General features: G+C 33.6%; 1 protein-coding gene and 1 long non-coding RNA gene across 4 annotated transcripts in view; one reads left to right on the top strand and one right to left on the bottom strand.

Moving 5' to 3' along the window:
- Positions 1 to 21,898, top strand: part of LOC146995195 (uncharacterized) — a 567,507-nt gene that overhangs the window by 443,538 nt on the left and 102,071 nt on the right. The window lies entirely within an intron of this gene.
- Positions 1,392 to 21,898, bottom strand: part of LOC146995196 (uncharacterized) — a 118,972-nt gene continuing 98,465 nt past the window's right edge. For both annotated transcript variants that reach the window (XM_085825837.1, XM_085825836.1), the window contains one exon: positions 1,392 to 4,631. In XM_085825837.1, the coding sequence (XP_085681963.1) occupies positions 4,567 to 4,631 (65 nt within the window). In that variant the 3' untranslated portion in view covers positions 1,392 to 4,566. The remainder of the gene's footprint in view (positions 4,632 to 21,898) is intronic.

Here is a 21,898-nt window from a genome sequence, read left to right as displayed (position 1 = left end):
GGCCGCTATCCGGACACAGGCAGCTGCTTCAATACGGAATCCTGTGTCTTCCCGAACCATCGCAAAGCGCCTGGTTTGAGGGACATCCAGTATAGTAGCACCCATTACGTGTGCTGCCAACTACACCCACCCGACGACGCCTCCGTTTCGAGTGATTTCGCGCACAACAAGATTGTACTTTAACGGAATGGAACCAGGTCACCTTCAGCGACGAATCTAGATTCAATTTGACCAGTGATGACAATCCCTTTCGTGTGTGGAGCACTCGTGGTGAACGCCTCAATCCTGGATCCGCTTTACAGCGACAGACCGTTCCCACAGTTGGTGTGACGGTAAGGGGTGCCATTGCTTACGATACACGGTCACGCCTAATATTGATCCATGGCACAATGGCAGGCCAGCGGTACGTCCATGACATCCTTCAGCCACATGTGTTGCCACTCATGGCAGGGCACCCAAAAGCCTGTTTTCAACAAGACAATGCTCGGCCACACACAGCACGGATCTCACAAGACTGCCTTCGGCACATTACCATCCTTATCTGGCCTGCTCGATCCCCAGATTCGTCACCAAGCGGGTCCATCTGGGATCATTTGGGATGGCGAGTTGGACAGCCGACGAGATTAGCCGAAGCAGAGGCGCATTTACAGCAACTGTGTAACGATATGTCTCAGGACACCGTACGGAACTTGTATGCCACAATGCTCGCTCGTATTGCATCGTGCATTCGCGCTACAGGTGGTTTAACAGAGTACTAAAACTTCCGTTCATGTGTACTTTTTTCTGCAATAAATTATCCTCTTTTCTTTGATTTTCTAATCACTTACTTATATCAAAGTAATAATTATATATGTAAAATTTCGTTTAATTCTGACAACTCTCTCTTTACACAAATTTTTATGGCAATGGTTGTATTTTAATATTAACAAAACGAATCCTGTACTTTCAATTAAAAAATATTGCTCGTTTTTTGCATATCAGTTTTCGAGTATTTTTTATACGGTATAAAACTTTATATACTCTCCTTGATTTCGCATCAAGAAATGTTCTATTTCTCATTTTTGGAATGGAACTGCATTGTCTCTTAGAGATGAAGCGGTGGTTTTCTAATGTTTTCTGTCACAGCTGGAAAATTTTTCTGCATGTTTATTACTTCTATGCGTTGCAGCAACGTAATTCCGAACGTAGATTGGAAACTTCAGTGCCAACAATGCTGCATTTAATGTATAGTGTGCGAATATATAGGAAAATTTCAAAATTATTTTATAGTAATAATTTTCACAGCAGTATGGCAATCCAGACTTGTTTCTTTAAATAAAAGAACTAAGAGGCAAAAGTTAGCAATTTGAACATTTTATTGTGAAAAGTGTTTTCATGGAATATAGTTCCAGTTTTTATTTTTTCCATTCACGAGGATCTAACGGGCTGAAAATGAGCACCTAACCCAGGGATGTTTCATATAATTTCTTTAAATATAGTACAGCGCGATAATATCGTGTGTGATCAACATGAAAAGTAATACAACGGATATAAGTGCTTCGACAAAAATGCTGTTTCGAGTCTAATGTCCCATCAGGGACAAACGTCCGTTTCTGCTCATTAATAACCAAATGCGAAAGGAATACTAAAAAATAAAAACTATTATAGAGACGTAAAATGATAAAAAGAGGAAAAGATGATACTAAAATAAGTGTAATCTCAGAGGAAGTGAGTAGGCTATGGTCGGGGGAGGAGAATCTTAAGACTTTCATATTTAAAACGGTAAAATACCTTTATTAACCCATTAATCGCCAAAACTACAAGGAATGTTTCTTTTCTCATGAAAATAATAACAAATATCAAATTAAGCATTTATAATATAAGTTTACATTGAAAAAAAAAAAAAAAAAAAAAAAAAAAAAATGCTCTCACCTGTGGAAAACGCGAGTGTTGGCGTTCGCGCAACGTCAGCGGAATAAGACTACGGATGTTTAGTGAGTAGGATTGTACTCGTGTGATGTTTCTTTTGAGTGGAGCGCAGGATTACATTTTTGATGTATAACGTTTTATAAATCTACCAAATCACTTTACTTTTAATTAATTTAATATTAAAATATACATTGTATTTCTTTTACAAATACAGATTATTTCAATGGAAAGATTCAAGCATGACAAGCTTGATTACAATCATGATGTAAAGCTACATTACATACTTCGCATCTATAAATAGTCTGGCTATGGTACTCTTTACAACAAAGTCTTTTGTTATCAACGGACTTTACGATAAAATGTCTACCATCTCCATACAATGGTTTTTGAATGCTGAATATACTAGGTCTTGCCATTCCTTTCTTGTTCGCCACCAGATTCTGCAATTTCTGGGGGAACAACAACAATATCAGTTTCATTCTGGTCATTATTAACATTATCATCATCTATTTCTTCATCAAAAAATCTTTGAAGGGTAGGGCTTCTTCTAATGTAAGATACCTCGTTCTAGGCATTTTTAAACAACCAGAACATGAACCAGAACATCGAAAGGAATGAGTGAAAAAGAAGATCGACTACCCTTTTCCTGCTGACGTCAGCGCAACACTTATTTTCCTTTCCTTTCCAAATCAAATTTAAACATCTGAGTGATGTAATGTTCTGATAAACGGTGACCTTGACTAAAAATAGATCACTCATAAAGACGGCGATTCTTTCTTTAAATATTTTCAGCAAAAATACACGGTCGAAAATTTTGCTTAAATTTGCTTAAAGTATGAGATTAATTATTATAAACAAAATGAATTGTTGAAGGCAAATATTTTTTACAGATATAATCTTCATAATATTCCCTACACAAAATCATCTGCTGGTATAAAATATTTTAGGTAGTTATATTTATATACGCATTTATTTTGACCGTTGCGTGAACGCAACACCAGCGGTTAATGGGTTAACAAAAATAAATTATTGTATGTTACATATCCAGTATGTAAAAACAGGATTTGTAAACATTGCAAGAATACGATTAATCATTTAAAGTGTCAATTGTTTCAAACAAATAGTAAATGTTTTCTCATAAAGCTAAGCATAAAATTAATTTCGGTAATATAAGAAAACATTTTTGAATGAAAGTGATTCTGAAGGGCATTTGTCAGTTATATTCGAGTATTTCGTAAATTGTATATCTGATATTCGAACTAAAATTGGTTTGGTAATCGCGAATAAATATGTCACTGCGCAGTTAGGGAGGAGCCTTGCAAAAAGTTAGCATCTTTCAGAGATGATATTTTGTCACCATACAGAATCTGAAGTGTAACACAGGATGGCGTCTAAATGAGGTTATCTCTAAATTTTTGAGTTAAATTTTTCCCTGTGATGGTGAAATTGGCTGTTATGTCGAGGGTCATACTGCAAGGAACTCCTTTGATACTGCCCGTTGATGATACGCGTTCTCTGCTTGGCAAAAGAAATCGAATTTACCCATTATCGAAGTAGAACAGTCTTCACATTTGTTAATTTTCTTGAAATTATCACAACGAAATTGTTGCTCACACGCCTGAAGGTCATTGGATTGAGGTAAATTATAGTAATGCAACAGAGAACCGATATTATCCTTAAGAGCGAAAGCGTATGCTTCAATACCGATACGTTTCAAATTTTCGATGAGCAAGTCAACACGTGCACAGCGCGAAGTATCACATTTTGAAACATCCAGAGATAATAATTTATCCAAATAATTATGGTCGAACATCTTATTATTCGGAAATAGCCAAAATGTCTGAAGTGTCACACGAAAAAAATTAGTAGAAGATTACACATCCAGGGACATAGTATCTTTATACGAAGAGCACGAGGTATCGGCTTACGAACTAGGTCTGGTGCCATTTTAGCTCGTAAAATTCGAAGAATGTCCCAGCGGGAAAATTCAATATCTATGGCCGAAATAATATTCATAGTAATCCAAAAATATCGCAGCAATTAAACACAGCAAAACGATCACTCAAAAAATACAAAACAGCAAGGATCGCAACAGGCATAAATACCCAGGGAACGGTGGGGAGCTATATAGCGAAATGCGGCATGAAACTTCGAACGCGCACGTGAAAGAAATCTTGAAACCAAGCGTATGCTCTGACCGTCTTAAAGGGCTACATAAAAAGCGGTCCTCAACTAAACATAATTCAGCTTTTGAAGGCATAAATCAATTTTTAATCAAAAAATATTAAAATCTTCAACACGCTGCAAATCAAACATAAGCTTTACATTTTTATTATCTTTTGTGATGGGCATAAAACTGTAGAAATAATTTAGGGACAGAACCTAGCATACAAATTAATACAAAAATAGAATTTATTCATAAGCCACCGCTCTGCCTTAAAAAGACAAAGCAGTTTCATTTAAAACAAAATGTTTATTTATTGTTATGTGTTGCAGTCTCCAACTCCAACTCGCTTTATTTGCCGCGATTAACCTGCGAAATCGCAGGTTGTGTTCCGGCTATCGAACTTTGGTGCTTCTAGGAGCGCTGCAGGTAAGGAAATGCCGAACGTAGTTCTCGTGGAGACAGGATAGCAGATGCAGGGGGTGTGACCAATGTCACGTGATGAGCGATAAGACATCTGGTTGGCGATGAGGTATCCAGGCATCGTAGCGCTGTAAATCTGAAGTTTTACAATAGTTATACATAAAATAGTACTAAATCAGTTCATAAAAGGTGTGTGTTGCAGTCATAAATGCAGAAAATAAAATACGATTCCAAAAAGTAAAATAGTATATACAGGAAAAATATAAGTAATATCTTGTGGGCATGGCTGTGTGTGTCACATGATCATCCGGCTAAGATTTCTAAACATCATTATTTACAAGTCAAATAAGTTTTTCAGAGTACTACATACTTAAAAACACAAATTATGTTGGAAAATCCTGGTTTCCACTGAGTAGAAAAGCGGCATATGGACGGAGGTGGCTGTCCTCGTGTAAAATTTCATAGTGAAATAGGTTGAAAATGTCCATATGTTGGCACTCCTTAGCGGCGTCATAAAATGCCGTGTTAGTTCTTCTTAAATATTGTGTTGTAGTTCGCAATTTTAATAATGTATGTACCTCAAGAATGTACGAAAAAACCACTGAGTAAGAAATTGGTAATAACTTTTCTCATAATAATTTCAAATTTGAAATAAACTTTTAAAAATCCATAGCAATATCGTATCGAAACCTGTTTCCATGTCACATGTATTGCATAAAGAAATGTGAAATTTGAAGAACTAATTTTCCTAAATATTTAATACTCGAATCCGTATAAGTTGCATGCATTTGTTTTAGTAAAGTGTTATGACAGATTTTTTTAAGAGCTGTCGGAGACAAATGATAATATTCCTCGACAGTAATGAACGAGAATACCATGCATTTGTTCAAAAACAGAAACGAAGTATTTGTGAGATTTATTCAACATCCAAGTCTTAATTTTAACAGTTTTATATTATTTTTCTCTACTAGCCAGGTATAGTTTAAGTGTCTCAATTGGGTATTAAAACGCGTGTGTGAAAACACTGATCTGCACTTTGTTACTAGATATTTTTTCCTTAAATTTAGTTTTTTATATATCAAGGTGTCTGTAGTCAATGTGTATATTGTATTAATTCGGGAAGTTCCCTGATTCTTTAACATGAGTATACAAGCAGCAGTGAAAGTAAAAAATAATTATGAAAACCAAATAGTCTATAACGATTTTAATGCCAAGTCATAAATAATCAAATGAATAACTTCAAATTTCTGAATTTGATTAATATCACAATTTTCAGTTCCGGTTTTGGTGAGAATCGAAATAATATAAATTTGAATTCAAAATCATGAAAATCCTCAGGATTTTCACGATTTTGTTCTTACAAATCCTTGACATGATAAATAGTATCATAATAATGCTAAATAACTGAAGAAAAATGCATTTGCTGGCTCTCTAAGATTACTTGGATGGCCTCTAGGTTCAGACCAATAGCTTTTAAGATTAGTGTTTTTGAGCAGAATGAAACATTAATTTTTAACAGAGTTTTGGTCTAATAGTTCATGGTATCGATCTATTAGACTTTGCTGTATTTTCAGCACAAAGACCATATTCTATTTGTTAATCTGTCACAGCTCAAACAGCACGGTAACCTAATCTGCAAACTATGTTCGCTTGAGATGAGTAAACCTTGTTAGAAAGCTAAACTATTTGTGAAAACTGCATCTAACGTCTATCATTCAAATTTACTTTAACTTGTTGACGAATTTCTGGCCTTAAAAGCTATGTAACTGGAATCAGAAAACAAGTTTGATGAAAAAACAAATAACCCACATAGCACAAAAACATGCCTGGGATATCCCGAAGATGTTGCTCGCGGGGTATGCGCACATCCTCAGGACATCGCGGAATATCTCTCGAACCTCCTAAACACCTCCTCCAGAGTTCTTAGTGTCACATCCCAGTATATCCTCAGGACATCCTAACTAAGTCCCATCGACAGCGTACGGCATGTTATTAGGATATGAACTCTTACTTATTACATCCTCAGGACATCCCACTCACCTCCTAAACACAACCCATTTTATCCAAAAATCATCCTATCTATGTCCCATCAACAGCGTATGGGATGTTGGTAGGATTTAAAGTCCTACTTACTACATCCTCAGGACATCCCACAATATCCCAATTTCCTCCTAAACTCATCTTCCCGAGTGCTTAATGTCACATCCCAGTATATCCTTTGGACATCCTATCTAGGTTCCACCGACAGTGTATGGGATGTTATCAGGATTTTAAATACTAATTACAATATACCTTTGACCTCTTAAATACATACTGTCAACTGCTTAGTGTCCCATCCCAGTATATATACAGAGAAAACTTCCAGTGAAAGTATATGAAGGTGTAGTGATGATCTAAAACCTAATTACTTTACACAGATAGTCTCAAATCCTTCTCCTATGGTTACTATCGAAAAATCAGAAATGTTGAAAATATTTATACAACATATTTATGTATTTATGAATCAAAATACATGAGAAATCGCAGTGAGAAAAAGCACTGCTACCTTAATCTGTGATTATATATAACAAATTCAGTGAATTATAGTTAACAAACAGTGAAAATATTTATATTTCTGAAATATTTTATATATAACATTTTCAGTTTCGCATATGTGGCAGCTTGAGATTTTTTTTAAGTATACCAATTTTTTTAAATGTCTAAAAATTTTTGTATTTTCAAGGAAAGCTTATTCTTTCACCTTTAGTATGTAAGTAATGGTAATTTACCAGATAAAATTACGTAATGGGGAATACAGAAAAATATCTAACCACTTACTTTTGACTTCATCTGCAGAGAGACTAAACATGTAGTTCAGCTAAATCTGTTATAATAAATATTTATAATAATGCTAAATCCTGCAATAACTATTAATATGACAAATTTTTGTAAACCTATTTATTTGGATGAAAACTAAACACATTCAGAAATTTATGGCACTATATTATGGTTAACAGAGGAAAAACACTTTTCAAAATTCAAAATAGTTTTTATAAATCCAATTTATCACATTTTCCTTAAATTCCTGAAAAATAATCTTATATCCATGTAAAAGAGGAATATGTATTCATCTGTATATAAAAACTCTAAATACTGGAGTTAAACTGGAGCTTAGCCATTGCCAAAAATAAATAAAATGCAATTACTACATGTGAATATAATTCATAATTAAATTTAAACAAATCACTATTAGAATGCAAATTAAAGGAAGCTTTTAAAATATTTTAACATATAGTACCTATAAACAGAGTAGCCATTATTTGTGTTGTATCATAAATTATAATACGACGTTTAGCTTAAGAGAGCTTCTCCTGACGCATGCGCCGTTCGCGTTTATCCGCGCGGTGTATGATGACGTAACTGTTTATTACGTATGTATGTATATGTATACCATTCTTACTTCTTCGCCCTTTTTTCTCTGCTGTATGCAACTATGTTTAAGTTAATCTCTGTCATTAAAAATGTTCATTGATATTACAATCTATTTAGGCTCATTTATTTCTTCAATTTGACTATTCGATTATAGTAAAATAAACATGGGGTATGCCTTTTAAATTTTTTATGTCAGAAATTAAACTCAACCTACCAGCTGAACCATATGAGCAGTTGTATCAGTCAGCCACTGGTAGGTAACCTAAATAACGAATCAACATATAAAGTTGCCAAAATAAGGAGAGAAACAAAATTATGATAATCACATCTTACCTAATCATAAAATTTAATGTGTAGGCAAGTCTAAAAAGAGTGAGAAGGAATTTATTTTGCAACACAAAGTAAAGCTGTCTTGCAGGAGCAAAAAAACTTGTCTCATGAGATAGTAAAAAATAATTAACTGTATCTGGTAACATTTATCTGACAACACATAAGTAATTGTTAACTACGTGCAGAAAATAAAATCTGGTCATGATAAGCAAAATGCAATTTTAAACTTTTGAGTTTAACTGCAGAAATCTACGAAAGACGTATATTTTATGTTGTAGCAGTAGTAAATCAAGATGCGGCTAATCTTTACTGTATGGTACACCTTGTTTTTTGTCTGAAAAAATCGCCAAGTGGTATTGGTTGTTCGTGAAATCTGGAAGCCCATTGCGACAAATAAGTTTTTCCGTTATTGTAATATTGATAATGTTGGCGAAAATAGCCTTTGAAAAAAATAAGTTTTTGTCAATATAAAGGGGTTATTTCTGGAAATATTGCCAACGTGTTGTGATAAATTTAGTTTTGGGCTACATTTTGTAATAGTAACCCTTTTGTACGGACCCGTGTTTTTGGTTCTTACCATTCTTTTTAATTGCTATGTTTGGTTGCACGTAAGTGGTATGGTCTTGTATTTTGAACTTGCTATTATTTTGGTGTGGGTACCATCGTTCGAGTATGTCTGAGGTGAATAACAGACGATGAATTTAATTGAATTGCTTATCTGGAGGATGGAGGAAATGGTGGTGGAAAGCCTAAACGTATGCATGTGAAAAAAAAGGTATGTTAAAAAAATGACGCTTCATTTATTTATTCGTCTCTGTGTGTTAATTTTTCTTTTTGTTGTTTAATATTTTTATGTTAGAAAATATGTATTTTTGGTAACTTATTCCTCTCTGTTTTTGTATTTTTGGTTGTCTCTGTGTGTTAAGACAGTGGCGAATATTTTCTTGTAAACATGATATTTTTAACTTTCTGGTTTTCTTAAAGTGAAAATAGATCAATGTGTACATGTGCAAAGTTAAGGCAGTGCACAATACCTAGTTTGTGCAGTTTTCTGTTTTTTTTTTTTTAAGTTAAAATAGGTCGATGTGTACATGGACACCAAGTTTGTGTATGTCTTTGACTTCTTATTTTGGTTTTGTGTAACGGCAATCTTGAAATTTGTGCCGATTCTTCCAGGTGACGATCTTGATATAAAATAAGAAACGATTTGCCAAGGGTTACCGTAGAGTAAATTTTTACCAAAGATGTTCTACCATAATCACCATTTCAGTGGTTTAAACACTAGTGGAACAGTATTCAGAGATGAAGATTTCAGTTTTGTTTACACAGCATGATGGTTTAGGCACTCCAGCCGTTACGGTGAACAAGATTATAATAAACATAGCCAAAACAATTATCTATAAATATCGACGTATAAAACTGCATGAACTAATATATTTCTTATGCTAGTATGTACAGAATCCTTAATCGAAGTGAAAATGAGAAGACTGTGCCTGACTTACGTGATTACAAACTTACTCTGAGCCGTTTTTCTGTGACTCTTTTACTGTGTAGAGCTGTATAGAGATTTAGAATTAATCAGTAAAGGCTTGCAACGTAATAACGTCACAAGAGGCTTTTTTCTCGACAACGCTAAGACTTTCGATCGTGTTTGGCTGGGTGCTCTTATTTACAATTTACACATTTCGGGGCTCCAAGAGTACATTAAACACATAATTAAATCCTGCATGACAGGTAGACACTTTGTCTTTCGTGTCACAGGAATTCTCTCTACACCTAAACTTTTCCTTGCAGGCGTCCCCCAGGGAAGTCTTCGCGGACCTATACTTTTTAATATATACGTGAATGACATACCCACTCTGAACAACACAAAACTCGCAATGTATGCTGATGACACTGCGATCCTTACACAAGGCCGGCTATACAACAGCTACAAAACCACATACATGCATTAGAGACTTGACTCATCAGATGGAAAATTAAGGTTAATGTGGAAAAGACTCAGGCAATCCTGTTAACAAAAAAGGAGAAGTTCAATAAAAACCTACATTTCTACGGAGTGTCAATTCCCTGGTACAGGCAAGTCCGACCAGGCCCGGTCGTTACAAAAACATAATACAAAAATTTCACCCTTTGGTGAAATTTATCGAACTTCTTAGTAGCTGAGTTTAAGGTCAGGTACATGTCATTCACAATCATTTCCGGAATTTATCCCTCCATCTTTTCTCAGAAACTGAGTAGCCGGGCTTCCCAGGCCCGAGACCCTCGCTAGCATTGTCATTTAAAAATGTGAAAGATGTCAGGCAGTTGCAAAAATGTCACGCTATTTGATTTATGACGATGAAATGAAAAGATTACAGAAGCTATTAGCCGAAATGTTGACTGATGAAGATTCAGTTAATGAAGAAGACGAAGAAATAATTGATGAAGAACAGTTTAGTGATCACCAATCGAATTCTGAAGAGACATTAGATTCAAGCGATGAATCTAGTAATGAATTCAGCATTTCTGTTTCCGTGAATTGATATCTTGTCAAAGATAGCCATCAAATTTGAAAGGTAGAGAGCTGCTCGACACAAGAATATTACAGAAATCAGATCATTTATCTGTCTTCTTTGTTTTGGAGAATTTTGTTTTAAAATAGAAGGCTTCTCACGTAAATGTTGCGAAGTTTGGGCGACTGACGGGACAGGGCTTGACATTTTTCATCGAACAGTGTCTCATAAACGTTTTTTAATCCTAATGAGATGTTTGGGATTTGATGACCTAAGAGATCGTCCTTCTAGAAGAGAAATGGATAAACTGGCTCCGGTAAGAAATGATTTTGAAAAGTTCGTTAAAAATGCTGGCGAATACATCACAACTGACGAAAAATTAGAACCTTTTATAAGAAGATGCTCCTTTCTTCAATACATTCCAAGTAAACCTGCAAAATATGGAATTAAAGTTTTTGCTGTTTTTGATGCAAGGACATTTTGTACTTCAAATCTTGAAATTCATGCAGGAACACAACCCAAACGGTCGTGCAGCTCAGAAAATGGTCTTGATAAAGTAGTCAAGAGGTTTAGAGAGCCTATTTTGAATCCAGGGCGCAACCTTACCGTGTACAACTGGTTTACCAGTTATACCTTGGTAAAGAATCACCTTGAAAAGAAAATTACGCTCGTGGGAACTATCAGAAAAAATAAAAAAGAACTGCCAATATATTTTACTTGTGGCAGAAAAAGAGAAGTTTGATCATCATTATTTGGATTTCAAAGAAATATGACATTAGTTTCCTACACACCAAACAAAAATAAATGCGTTGTTCTATTGTCCACCATGCATAATGACAGAGCCATCGATGTTTCGACTGGAGAAGCAAATAAAAAAAACAGAAATTATGACTTTTAATGATTTAACAAAGGGTGCTATAGATGTAGTAACCATTTATAGTACTGCTAGAATTAGCAACAGATGACCAATGGCAGTATTCTTTAGTATGTTCAACATTGCAGCTATGAATACTAGAATATTATTGTTATCTTCGAGGACGCCAGTAGTGCAATATAGAAAACGAAGTTTATTTATCAAAGAATTTGCATTAGAACTTTTCAAGGATCACATTCAAGAAAGAAGCTCGCAGCAAAATTTCCACGCGAATTGAGTGAAAAATGAAATTGCAGATATAGGGAAAATTGGGAAGGACACTCGCCAAAAAAACAGGAGTGTTCTAGGGAAAGATGCCATATATGTAATAGCGTAAAGGACCGAAAACCACAAATTTGCTGCGCTAAGTGAGAGAAAAATGTTTGCGGTAAACACAGCGCGATTTTTTGCAAAAAAAATGTGAAATGTAAGTTTTTTTTTGAAAATATTTCTGTAAAAATTTAATATTACATAAATTAGTATTAAATTTCGTTTGCTCACAAAAAGAAATCAGTCTGATTTTTTCTGTTAATGATAAATAATTTCAATCTTAAAAGTGTATTAAAATACAATTTTTTTAGAATTATTAAATTCAAAGTATATTTTTATATTTTATATACTTTTTATTATTTAATTTTTTTCTTCGATTACACAAACAATTTTATTTTTATTTCGTTAAGAAATAACGTTTCGGACCTACGGAGCCCGACGCGCGTCCTCGCGTAGCTAAAAGCAGCGCGCGTCTTCGCGGGTTAACAGCGTGAAATAGCATTCTTTCTATAGACAACAAGTTACTCATTTAACAAGTCCCTTCTACGTCCAATATTGCCTTATGCTTGCTCTGTTTGGGCTTATTCTAGTTGATCCTTAAGGAAGAAATTGAAAACTGCACAAAACGGGGTTTTGAGACAAATTAGTAATGTTTTATGGTAGCTTCGGATTTACAGATTTGCATGCTGAACTGAAAATTGACCACATTTTAACCTTTTACTATCGCCTTGCTAAGAAATTCTATAAAGACATAGAGTTTATTAACAACACTGCAATTAAAATTTATGATTACGACGCAAATGATCAATGTAATATCAAAAGGCCTATGGCCGTTCTTAGTTACACTCTTGATTAAGCTTAACTGCACCATGGCTACCTTATATATAGTATGATTTTGTATTGTATGTAACTGTTTACTTTTAACTTGAGCTCCTTACTTAATTTATTCTATGATTATGATCACATTTTTAATAATGCTGACTGGGTCTTGTATTTACCAAATGTTTGCTTGACAATTTTCATGTGTTCATTTATTATTGTTCCCAATGGCTCGACGGAGTTTGCAGCTTTTCTGGACAGCATTTTCATCACCGAATCATGTATGCGTGTTACAAATATTCATCTTACAAATATTCATCAAGTCATTTATTAAGGCCATTATAAATAATTATTTGAAAAAAAACCCTTAAGATATCCTGGGCATATTTATATAATACTATAAGTTGTAACTTTGTATTGTACCCGAAGTGGCATATTTTCATTTGTGGATAGGGTCTAAGACCCAGGCACCCCGGTGCTACACCATCACTCGTTGCGTAATCTGTTAAAAGATGCCTAACACTCACAAAGACCTCACAAAAACTGAGTACTATCAGCCCTCTTTTCGATGCGAGCAAAATTTTGAAAAGGTTATCCATGCCAGAATACATCCTTTTTTGACAGATTTCCCGCACAGCAATTTGGCTTTAGAAAAAATCTCTGTGACGAAGCAGTTGGTGCGTCTGACAGAATTTATTAGAGGTGCCTTTAATAATAAACAATGTGTTGTCTTAGTCATGATAAACGTGGCTAAAGTGTTCGATAGCGTCGGCCCGAGGGTTAATTTTCAGGCTTATTTAAGCTCGAGTTCTCTAGGGAATTAACCCTAATTGTGAGTTTATTTATCACTGAGAACATTTCATATCTGCATTTCATATACTTTGAACAGGAAGCAGGTGTGCACTAATGATGGTCAGAGTTCAGTTTGATGTCCCATATTGTGCACTACTACATATTTGAAAAGATAAAATTATTTTATTAACAAAGGCAAATATTGTGTGTAATATATCCAATTTGTACAGAGTAGAATTTGTAAAGTGCAGGACTATGTACAAAGCAGAATGTTTTAAACAGTGTAAGAATACAAGTAATCCTTTAAACTGTCCTGAGTCACAAACCACTAATAAACCTTTTCCCGCTAATCTGATAAAATTAATTTCTAAAATATAGGAAAACTCATACGCATGAAAGTGTTTGTGGAGAGAGGAGATTTTTCAATTATATGCTGTCACAGGGGGTGATTAATAGTTATTAAATTCATTTTATCGCTTAGGCTGTGAAGCAGATATTGTTAAAATGTTTGCATGTCAGTTTAAACTTGTGTTCATTTCTCATATTAAGCAGTATCATGAATGAATAACTTTATTTACCAGTCGACAATGCAAGTTTTTAATTTTCTGCGTTCTTTTTTCAACGGTTTTATTGGAACGTTTTTATTATGTAAAAGGCTAAAACACTTGTCTGACGCCTACACTTCACTGAAGATTAACATTTATTTGCATTCTTTCCTATCGGATTTCACAAACAGAAAATCAGTTACTGTTCTTTTTAATTTCACGGTGGTTTAATTCTTCTACTCCAACTTAACGTTTATCAAAACTACGTGATGATGCAATAAATCGAATCGATGCGATCGAAGCCAACTCTACATCAATGGCATTCCTTTAAAAGAAATTCTCAATTATTAAACCTATGATTCTATGCCCGGATTTACATTAACATGCTCTCGTTTGATATTTTATTACAAATACTTAATTTTCACTTGTAATTAATAATTAAAATTTTGCCTCAATGTATAGCTTAATGCCTTAATGTTTGACTATCATATGGGAGTGTCTACTCTAGATTATGTATCCTGACGGGTTTCCAAATATCAACCACCTGCCTTTTAAACTGGTAGTTTTCATCTATCACATTTATCTCGCATTTAGTTCTCAATTTTTCGCACTACTTATAAAACTCGGAATTAAAGCATGTTTACTTTCATTATCGGAATTCGAACATTCGTCAGTTGTCTCGTACCATCTTTCAAGCTTGTTATTTAAACTACAATTAAATTCCTGTGTTTATTTCCACCAAGCATAATCATCCTATAAGCCACGCCTCTCCGCTATGTTGGGTTACCAGCCCGAACATAACTTTGCATTACGCTGTGTCGGCGAAGCGGTTATCGTTTGTAATTTCAATTTTACACCATCGCTTAAGCTGCAGAGGGCAACACAAAGAACTGTGATATAGCATGACCGACTCATCCGCGACCATGATCGCAAACACGCATGCGCATTTCGGACCGAATTATTCTCAAAATAGGGTGAAAGGATGGGGACTTTCTTTCCCTCCAGCATAGCTTTTCCGGAGATGAGAAGACCTTTCACGTCGCAGCAAGTAATACCACCCCTTTTGGACGAGTCTATGTGTTTTGGCACAATGCCAACCAGGGTTGCGCTTGAGAGGGTGATCGATTCATAACAGGCATCCTAGATTTATTATTATGTTAACGAAACTAGTAGTCTCTACAAAACATTACTACTTGTTTATTACTCACCAGATTTCTCGTACACTTTTACGTTAGAACAATTCAGCTAGTGTTACGATTTTAATATTACGTGGCCGTATCTTCTCTTTTTTTAATCAAATTGCGTTGTCTCTTGAGGCGAAGCGGTGTTTATATAAAGTGTGGCATTACAGCACTCCTGTCTACATCTCGAAACGTCAGTATGTATGTGAGGCGGTTCTATAACTTTCATCCAAGAGGGAAGCTAGAATTCTTGCACATGCGATTTTCCCGTCTATTTTTCCATCGCTAAACGTTTAAAAAATTTTCAATGCTACGACAATTTTCCGAAGAATATACACAGACGTCTTTGCCTTTTCAGGGCCAACTCAACAGCTCTTCTCGAAACAATCGGATACACTAGCCCGTATCGGATTGTTTGTGGAAAGAACCAAACAATGTTTACCCAGCGAAAACGTTTGTACTCGTTTTCGTAAAACATACATACACACAAAGACACTACTTGTGTTTTTTTCTTTTCCCTCTGCTGAAGATTTTCCCTCTGCTGAAGATTTTCCCTCTGCTGAAGATTTTCTCTTGCTGAAGGTTTACTTGAAACATATGATTTAAAGTTTCCAATAATAAATGCTTTTTATGTTTATAACAACTTTTAGATGTTTAATGTAGATGGGATGTATCTGATTTTAAACTGCTGTAACTGTTAATATAATTTTACGGATGTCAATTTACTAAACTGCTTAGAAAGTTACTTATAACTCCACCGACTTGAAATGTAGCAACTAATTTGGGACAAAATTTTCGACCTAAACGTAACAACTAATTTGGGACGGATGGAGTATAATTCAACATTTTGTTTTAATTCCTTTTAAGAAATTTCGTCATCACGAATTATAAAGCTATCATATTAAAAAATCACTGTTTTCAAAAAGGCTTTTAACGTAATAATATTAAGAATAATAAATAGAAAAACGATTGGGATGACAAGCCAAATCTTCTTTCCAAGAATTTTGAATATAAATATATTAATTTCAATTAAAATACTTTTAATATATTTTAAAAGTGTAAAATGAGGTTAAATATTTTGAAATACTTTAATTTCCTGTAAAATTGCCTTTATTAAAATTCTACTATTAGCTCACACTCTGCCTATATCTTGTTCGAATTTCCAATCGTTCATAAAATACTCAAGTTTATCCACTCGAGTTCAAATACAATTTTTTAAACTTGTAATGTATGACACTTGATATTAATATAAGGTATTTTCTCCCTCCTTCTAGAATGCCTTCATGGTGTAACGGTTAGTACAATTGGCTCGTATTCGAAAGATCCAGGCTCGAGTCTCGAAGAGGGCATTGCTTATTTTTCCTTTCTCCCGCATATATATATATATATATATATATATATATAATTTATTTCCTAAACAGTATTGATTAATTGATTATATTATCTCCTAAGTTTAATTAAAGTAGAATTATTTTAAAAGCGTGCATCCATACTGGTAAGTTATATTTTGAAAGATGTTTTGAAGTAATTTGAAAGCAAAATGTTAATAATGTTTTAACGGGGACTGGAGTTAAATCATCATGAAGAATAAAATTTCAATTGTAAAAGGAAAAATTAAAACATGTAATCATTGTCATTGATCGGAAATTAGTTGACTTTTCAAGGGGAACAAACCAACTCCCGTTCAATGAACAATAATTGATAAAAATACGTAAATACGAAAGTGTTTCGTCTTTACTCGAGTTATAAGTTAAAGCCAAACCGGCAATTCTAGTCAGGCCAAATATTTCCGCGAATAGAAGGAATTATGAACCAATGCTGATATTCAAAGAACTTATTCTTATGAAGCATTTTAGTCAATTCAATTTGGAGTAAAAATCAATTACTGTAGAGAAATCCTATTTAACTCGAGTAATCGTCCCCGACACTTTCATGTTTATGCATTTGAGTACCATATTATTTGTAGAAATTAAACATTGGAAATTGTCATTATGAAATCGAATTCAAAGTAAAGTTGAAATAAACATAGATTATAAAAAAAGATAAATAATGCAAAATTTGTAAAAACAAATCAAAGACAATATAAAAATAATATAAAAAATAATATAGAAAATAATATATAATAAGAACAGTGAAGGTACAGGAAGATATAAAGGCCAGAAAAGGTATTAAGTAACTTACATTCTTTCTAGTGGGGGAGTTGGCAAAGTGTTCTCTTCGTGTCTGACTCAGAAGTGTAGGGTGTCCGAAAATTCTTAACGGCAGTAGGGGCTTTGAATAATATCAGTCGGTAAAACTTGAAGCAATTTATGGTAGTGGGTGGGACTTGGAATTCTTGAGGGATGTATTTTGTGGAGTTCTTATCTGAGAGACACCATCTGTTAAGATTTTTTTGAAAATACTAGTGAATGGAAATTAATTAATTTCTGGCTAATTGTCGTGTCGCAATGATTAAGAATTTAAGAAAGGAAAAAAGCATTTTCACTGTCCAAGAGTTAATAGACAGTTACTTAATACCTTTTCTGGCCTTTATATCTTCATGTACATTCACTGATCTTATTTATATTATTTTCTATATTATTTTTTATATTATTTTTATATTGTCTTTGATTTGTTTTTACAAATTTTGCATTATTTATCTTTTTTTTTATAATCTTCTATGTTTATTTCAACTTTACTTTGAATTCGATTTCATAATGACAATTTCCAATGTTTAATTTCTACAAATAATATAGTACTCAAATGCATAAACATCAAAGTGTCGGGGACGATTACTCGAGTTAAATAGGATTTCTCTACAGTAATTGATTTTTACTCCAAATTGAATTGACTAAAATGCTTCATAAGAATAAGTTCTTTCAATATCAGCATTGGTTCATAATTCCTTCTATTCGCGGAAATATTTGGCCTGACTAGAATTGCCGGTTTGGCTTTAACTTATAACTCGAGTAAAGACGAAACGGTTACAGCCGAAAACATCGCGGCAAAAACATCGCGGACGAAAACATCGCGGAGAAATCAACGCAAGGCGAAAACATCGTGGGAGAAAACATCGCAGTTCTAAAACATCGTGGTACAAAACATCGTCGTCGAAAATAAAGCGGTTCAAAAACTTCGCAGTTTAAAAATATCGCCGTCGAAAATATCGTGGTAAGAAATAAAGTATCTATTAATCATCGCATGACGATAACATCGCAGACATGCTTTTTTCAGGCTTTAATAACTGTAAATGGATATTCCCATAATGATTTGTGAGCGCAAGTGATGTAAGGAAGGATAATTTTTACTTTCACATTTTTTTATTAACTAATAAATTTTTGCTGAAAAAATAAGAAGGAAACTTAAGCATAGAAAATTAAATGCAACTTAATAGATTATACTTTTTATGAAAAATTACCTGTAAAATCTTTATTAAAAATAATTTATTATGGTCTTTGTTAGTTAACTATGTCGATTTAAAATTCTATTAAGTGCTATAAGTTGCATTAATTTTCTATGCTTAGGTTTCCTTTTTATTTTCTCAGCAAAAATGTATTAATAAAAAATATGAAAGTAAAAATTATCCTTCTTACCCTCTTGCGCTCACGAATCATTATGGGAATATCCATTTACAGTTATTAAAGCATGTCTGCGATGTTATCGTCATGCGATGATTTGTAGATACTTTATTTTTTATCACGATATTTTCGACGACTATGTTTTTAAATTGCGAAGTTTTTGAACCGCTTTATTTTCGACGACGATATTTTGTACCACGATGTTTTAGAACTGCGATGTTTTTCTCTTTGCGATGTGTTCTCCCACGATGTTTTGTAGCACGACGTTTTCGCCTTGCGTTGTTTTCTCCGCGACGTTTTCCTCCGCGATGTTTTTGCCGCGATGTTGTCGGCGGACACCAGACGAAACACTTTCGTATTTACGTATTTTTATCAATTATTGTTCATTGAACGGGAGTTGGTTTGATTCCCTTGAAAAGTCAACTAATTTTCGATCAATGACAATGATTACATGTTTTAATTTTCCTTTTACAATTGAAATTTTATTCTTCGTGATGATTTAACTCCAGTCCCCGTTAAAACATTATTAACATTTTGCTTTCAAATTACTTCAAAACATCTTTCAAAATATAACTTACCAGTATTAACCAGTAACTTACCAGTTATAACTTACCAGTTTTTAGAATTAAAATAAGCAGTGTGGCCAGTATTCCCTTTCACCTCCCTTTGTCACACTGATACAAAGGCACTTCCATTTCTTGCGTAAATATAAAAACAAAGATACACATACATGTATATGTATGTGTATCTTTGTATACCTATATACAGTATAGATTCACACTTTTAAAATAATTCTACTTTAATTAAACTCGGGAGATAATATAATCAATTAATCAATACTGTTTAGGAAATAAATTATTATTAACTAACTTTGCAGCAATTGCGCAAGTAATAATAACTTGTATTCGCACTAAATGGATTTAAGATCATACAACATTATATATATATATATAAAACCTAATGACTCTACAGTAAGAACTAAAGATTCGTATAAAATTCTATATAGAGTATAAAATTCTATATTTAAATCAAGTTGGCTCAGTCTAGACCAGTGATTCTCACCAGCTTTTTCCCCATATACCCTTTCCACCATTGCTAAATGATCATTCAACCTCTCCTTCCCAAAACTTGAAAAGTAGATATGTGTTTGTTTAAATACGGATTATTTTTTAAGTAAATTAAACAAGTATCAAACATGTTGGTAAATACCAAAATTTGAATAAATGTTCTTTTTTGTATTCATAAACTAAATCTAAATACTTAATACGTAAAGAAAAGGTGGACTAAATTACTCTCTGAAACTTTGAAATTCCCCTTAGGGCTATTCCTCCTGATTGAGGACCCATAGTCTAGCCAGAATTCGTTTTTAATAGTGACTAAATATACAGATAATTTAATTTGTCCCACTTTTCTTATACTAACTTTTGTCACAGAAACTTCGGATTACGTGCATGTTTTTTGAAAATAAAAGACACAAATTTAAAAAAAAATATATGTTTAAAATTTGATGTTGAAAACAGTTATTTGGTAGCCAGACCTAATAAACCTAAGAGATCAAATTTGAAGTACACCTTACTTGTTCTTACTAACTTCTGCTTAATGAATTAGAATTATTCTTAGAAAAGAGCCCACCAGCGGCCGAGCGGTAAAGTCGCTGAACACTGGTAGTTCGGTCCGAGGTTCGAATCCCGCGAACGGGCTGGCTGCATGGGCGTTTTCGTGGTTTTCCCCATGTGTAACGTGTATACGAGCCAGTTTCCCTTAGAAAGTCCTCCACGAAAGGCATCCCTCCCCTTAGGCAGATAGCCCTAGTGTGCTTTGCCATAATTAAATAAATACACCACCATCTTAGAAAAGAACCTTAAAAACTGGTGAAACATTTCATGCTAGAAAACAAGATATTAGAAACTTTGAACTCATTCAATAGAAGAAAAAAGTTATTCAAAACGTAACTCCATAACAAAACATTTTTTTTCTACTTGATCGTCAACACATGAGGCTTTTAAGAAATACCTCCTACAAGATATGTGGCCACTATTTCTGTGCTGTCAGAATATGAAATTCGTATAAGGAAATCAATGCACTTCGAGGAGAAGAAAATGACCTTAATTTGATAGTTTTTCTACCTAATAAATTTTTACATGTTATGAGTTTCTTTTTCTTAATCTAGGCGAAATAATATTCAACACGTAATAACAGCATAAAACCCACAAAAGAAGTGTTCCAGTGAATTTTCAGTTTCTAAATGCTGTTTAAATTTGCTTCAATCAAAGTTTTTGTATATAAATAATTACGGTAAATTGAAATGAACTGTTTTTTAAGCGTTTACAGTTAATCGAGTAATATAATATTTTTATTGAAATAAAAATTATTTTTAATGTGCAAGATTACTTTTCTTACAACGCTGGGCTCATGGTTCTTAAATCCTCTTGTTGCTAAGTTCAGAAACCTGTGTTATTAAAATTATTCGAATAGTTTAACTTTTATTACGGTTTCATATTTTTCATTTTAACTTTCACATGGTTGCGTTTTCAACCATATGAAAGTTAAAATGAAAAATATTACTTGTACGTAAATTTTAATATATGTAATAATTTAATGTTTTTAGAAATAGTTCAGTAGTTTTACTTTTAAACAATGGCTTTGATATAACAAGCATGTTTAATTAGTTCATCAAAAAGTTGTTAGAGACACTATCAAATCAGGAACTAGCATATTTTTCCACTCTGCAGTTTTACTGCAAAAACAGTGAATTATCCCTTTAAAATTGGTTAAAAAATATTTAATTCCTTTCATTTTCCAATTATTGAAATTTTTAAAATAATTGAAATTCTAACTAAATCCTTAGACAAAAGGTTATTCAAGAACTATACTAAAGAAATGTAAGAAAGGGGTTAACTTCAGTTACAAGCGGAATTTCAGATAATGTTATTTTCTAGTAGGTAACTAACAAAAAACATTTAAAATCCTCTTTAATTGTTCTCCTGCCACACCCTCCCTTCTGAGGCCTTCTTTGGCGCCCCAGGTTCCATAGGGAATAAAGCAATTAAGCAAGGCTCTCCTCTCTTTAACTGCTTTTTCACACAGCTG

The sequence above is a fragment of the Stegodyphus dumicola genome, chromosome 10 (genome assembly GCF_044657685.1).
Source record: "Stegodyphus dumicola isolate Sdum_Otavi_A_Nest chromosome 10, ASM4465768v1".
Lineage (NCBI taxonomy): Eukaryota > Metazoa > Arthropoda > Arachnida > Araneae > Eresidae > Stegodyphus > Stegodyphus dumicola.
The sequence above is the reverse complement of the archived record's forward strand: the minus strand, read 5'-3'. Positions and strand labels throughout refer to the sequence as shown.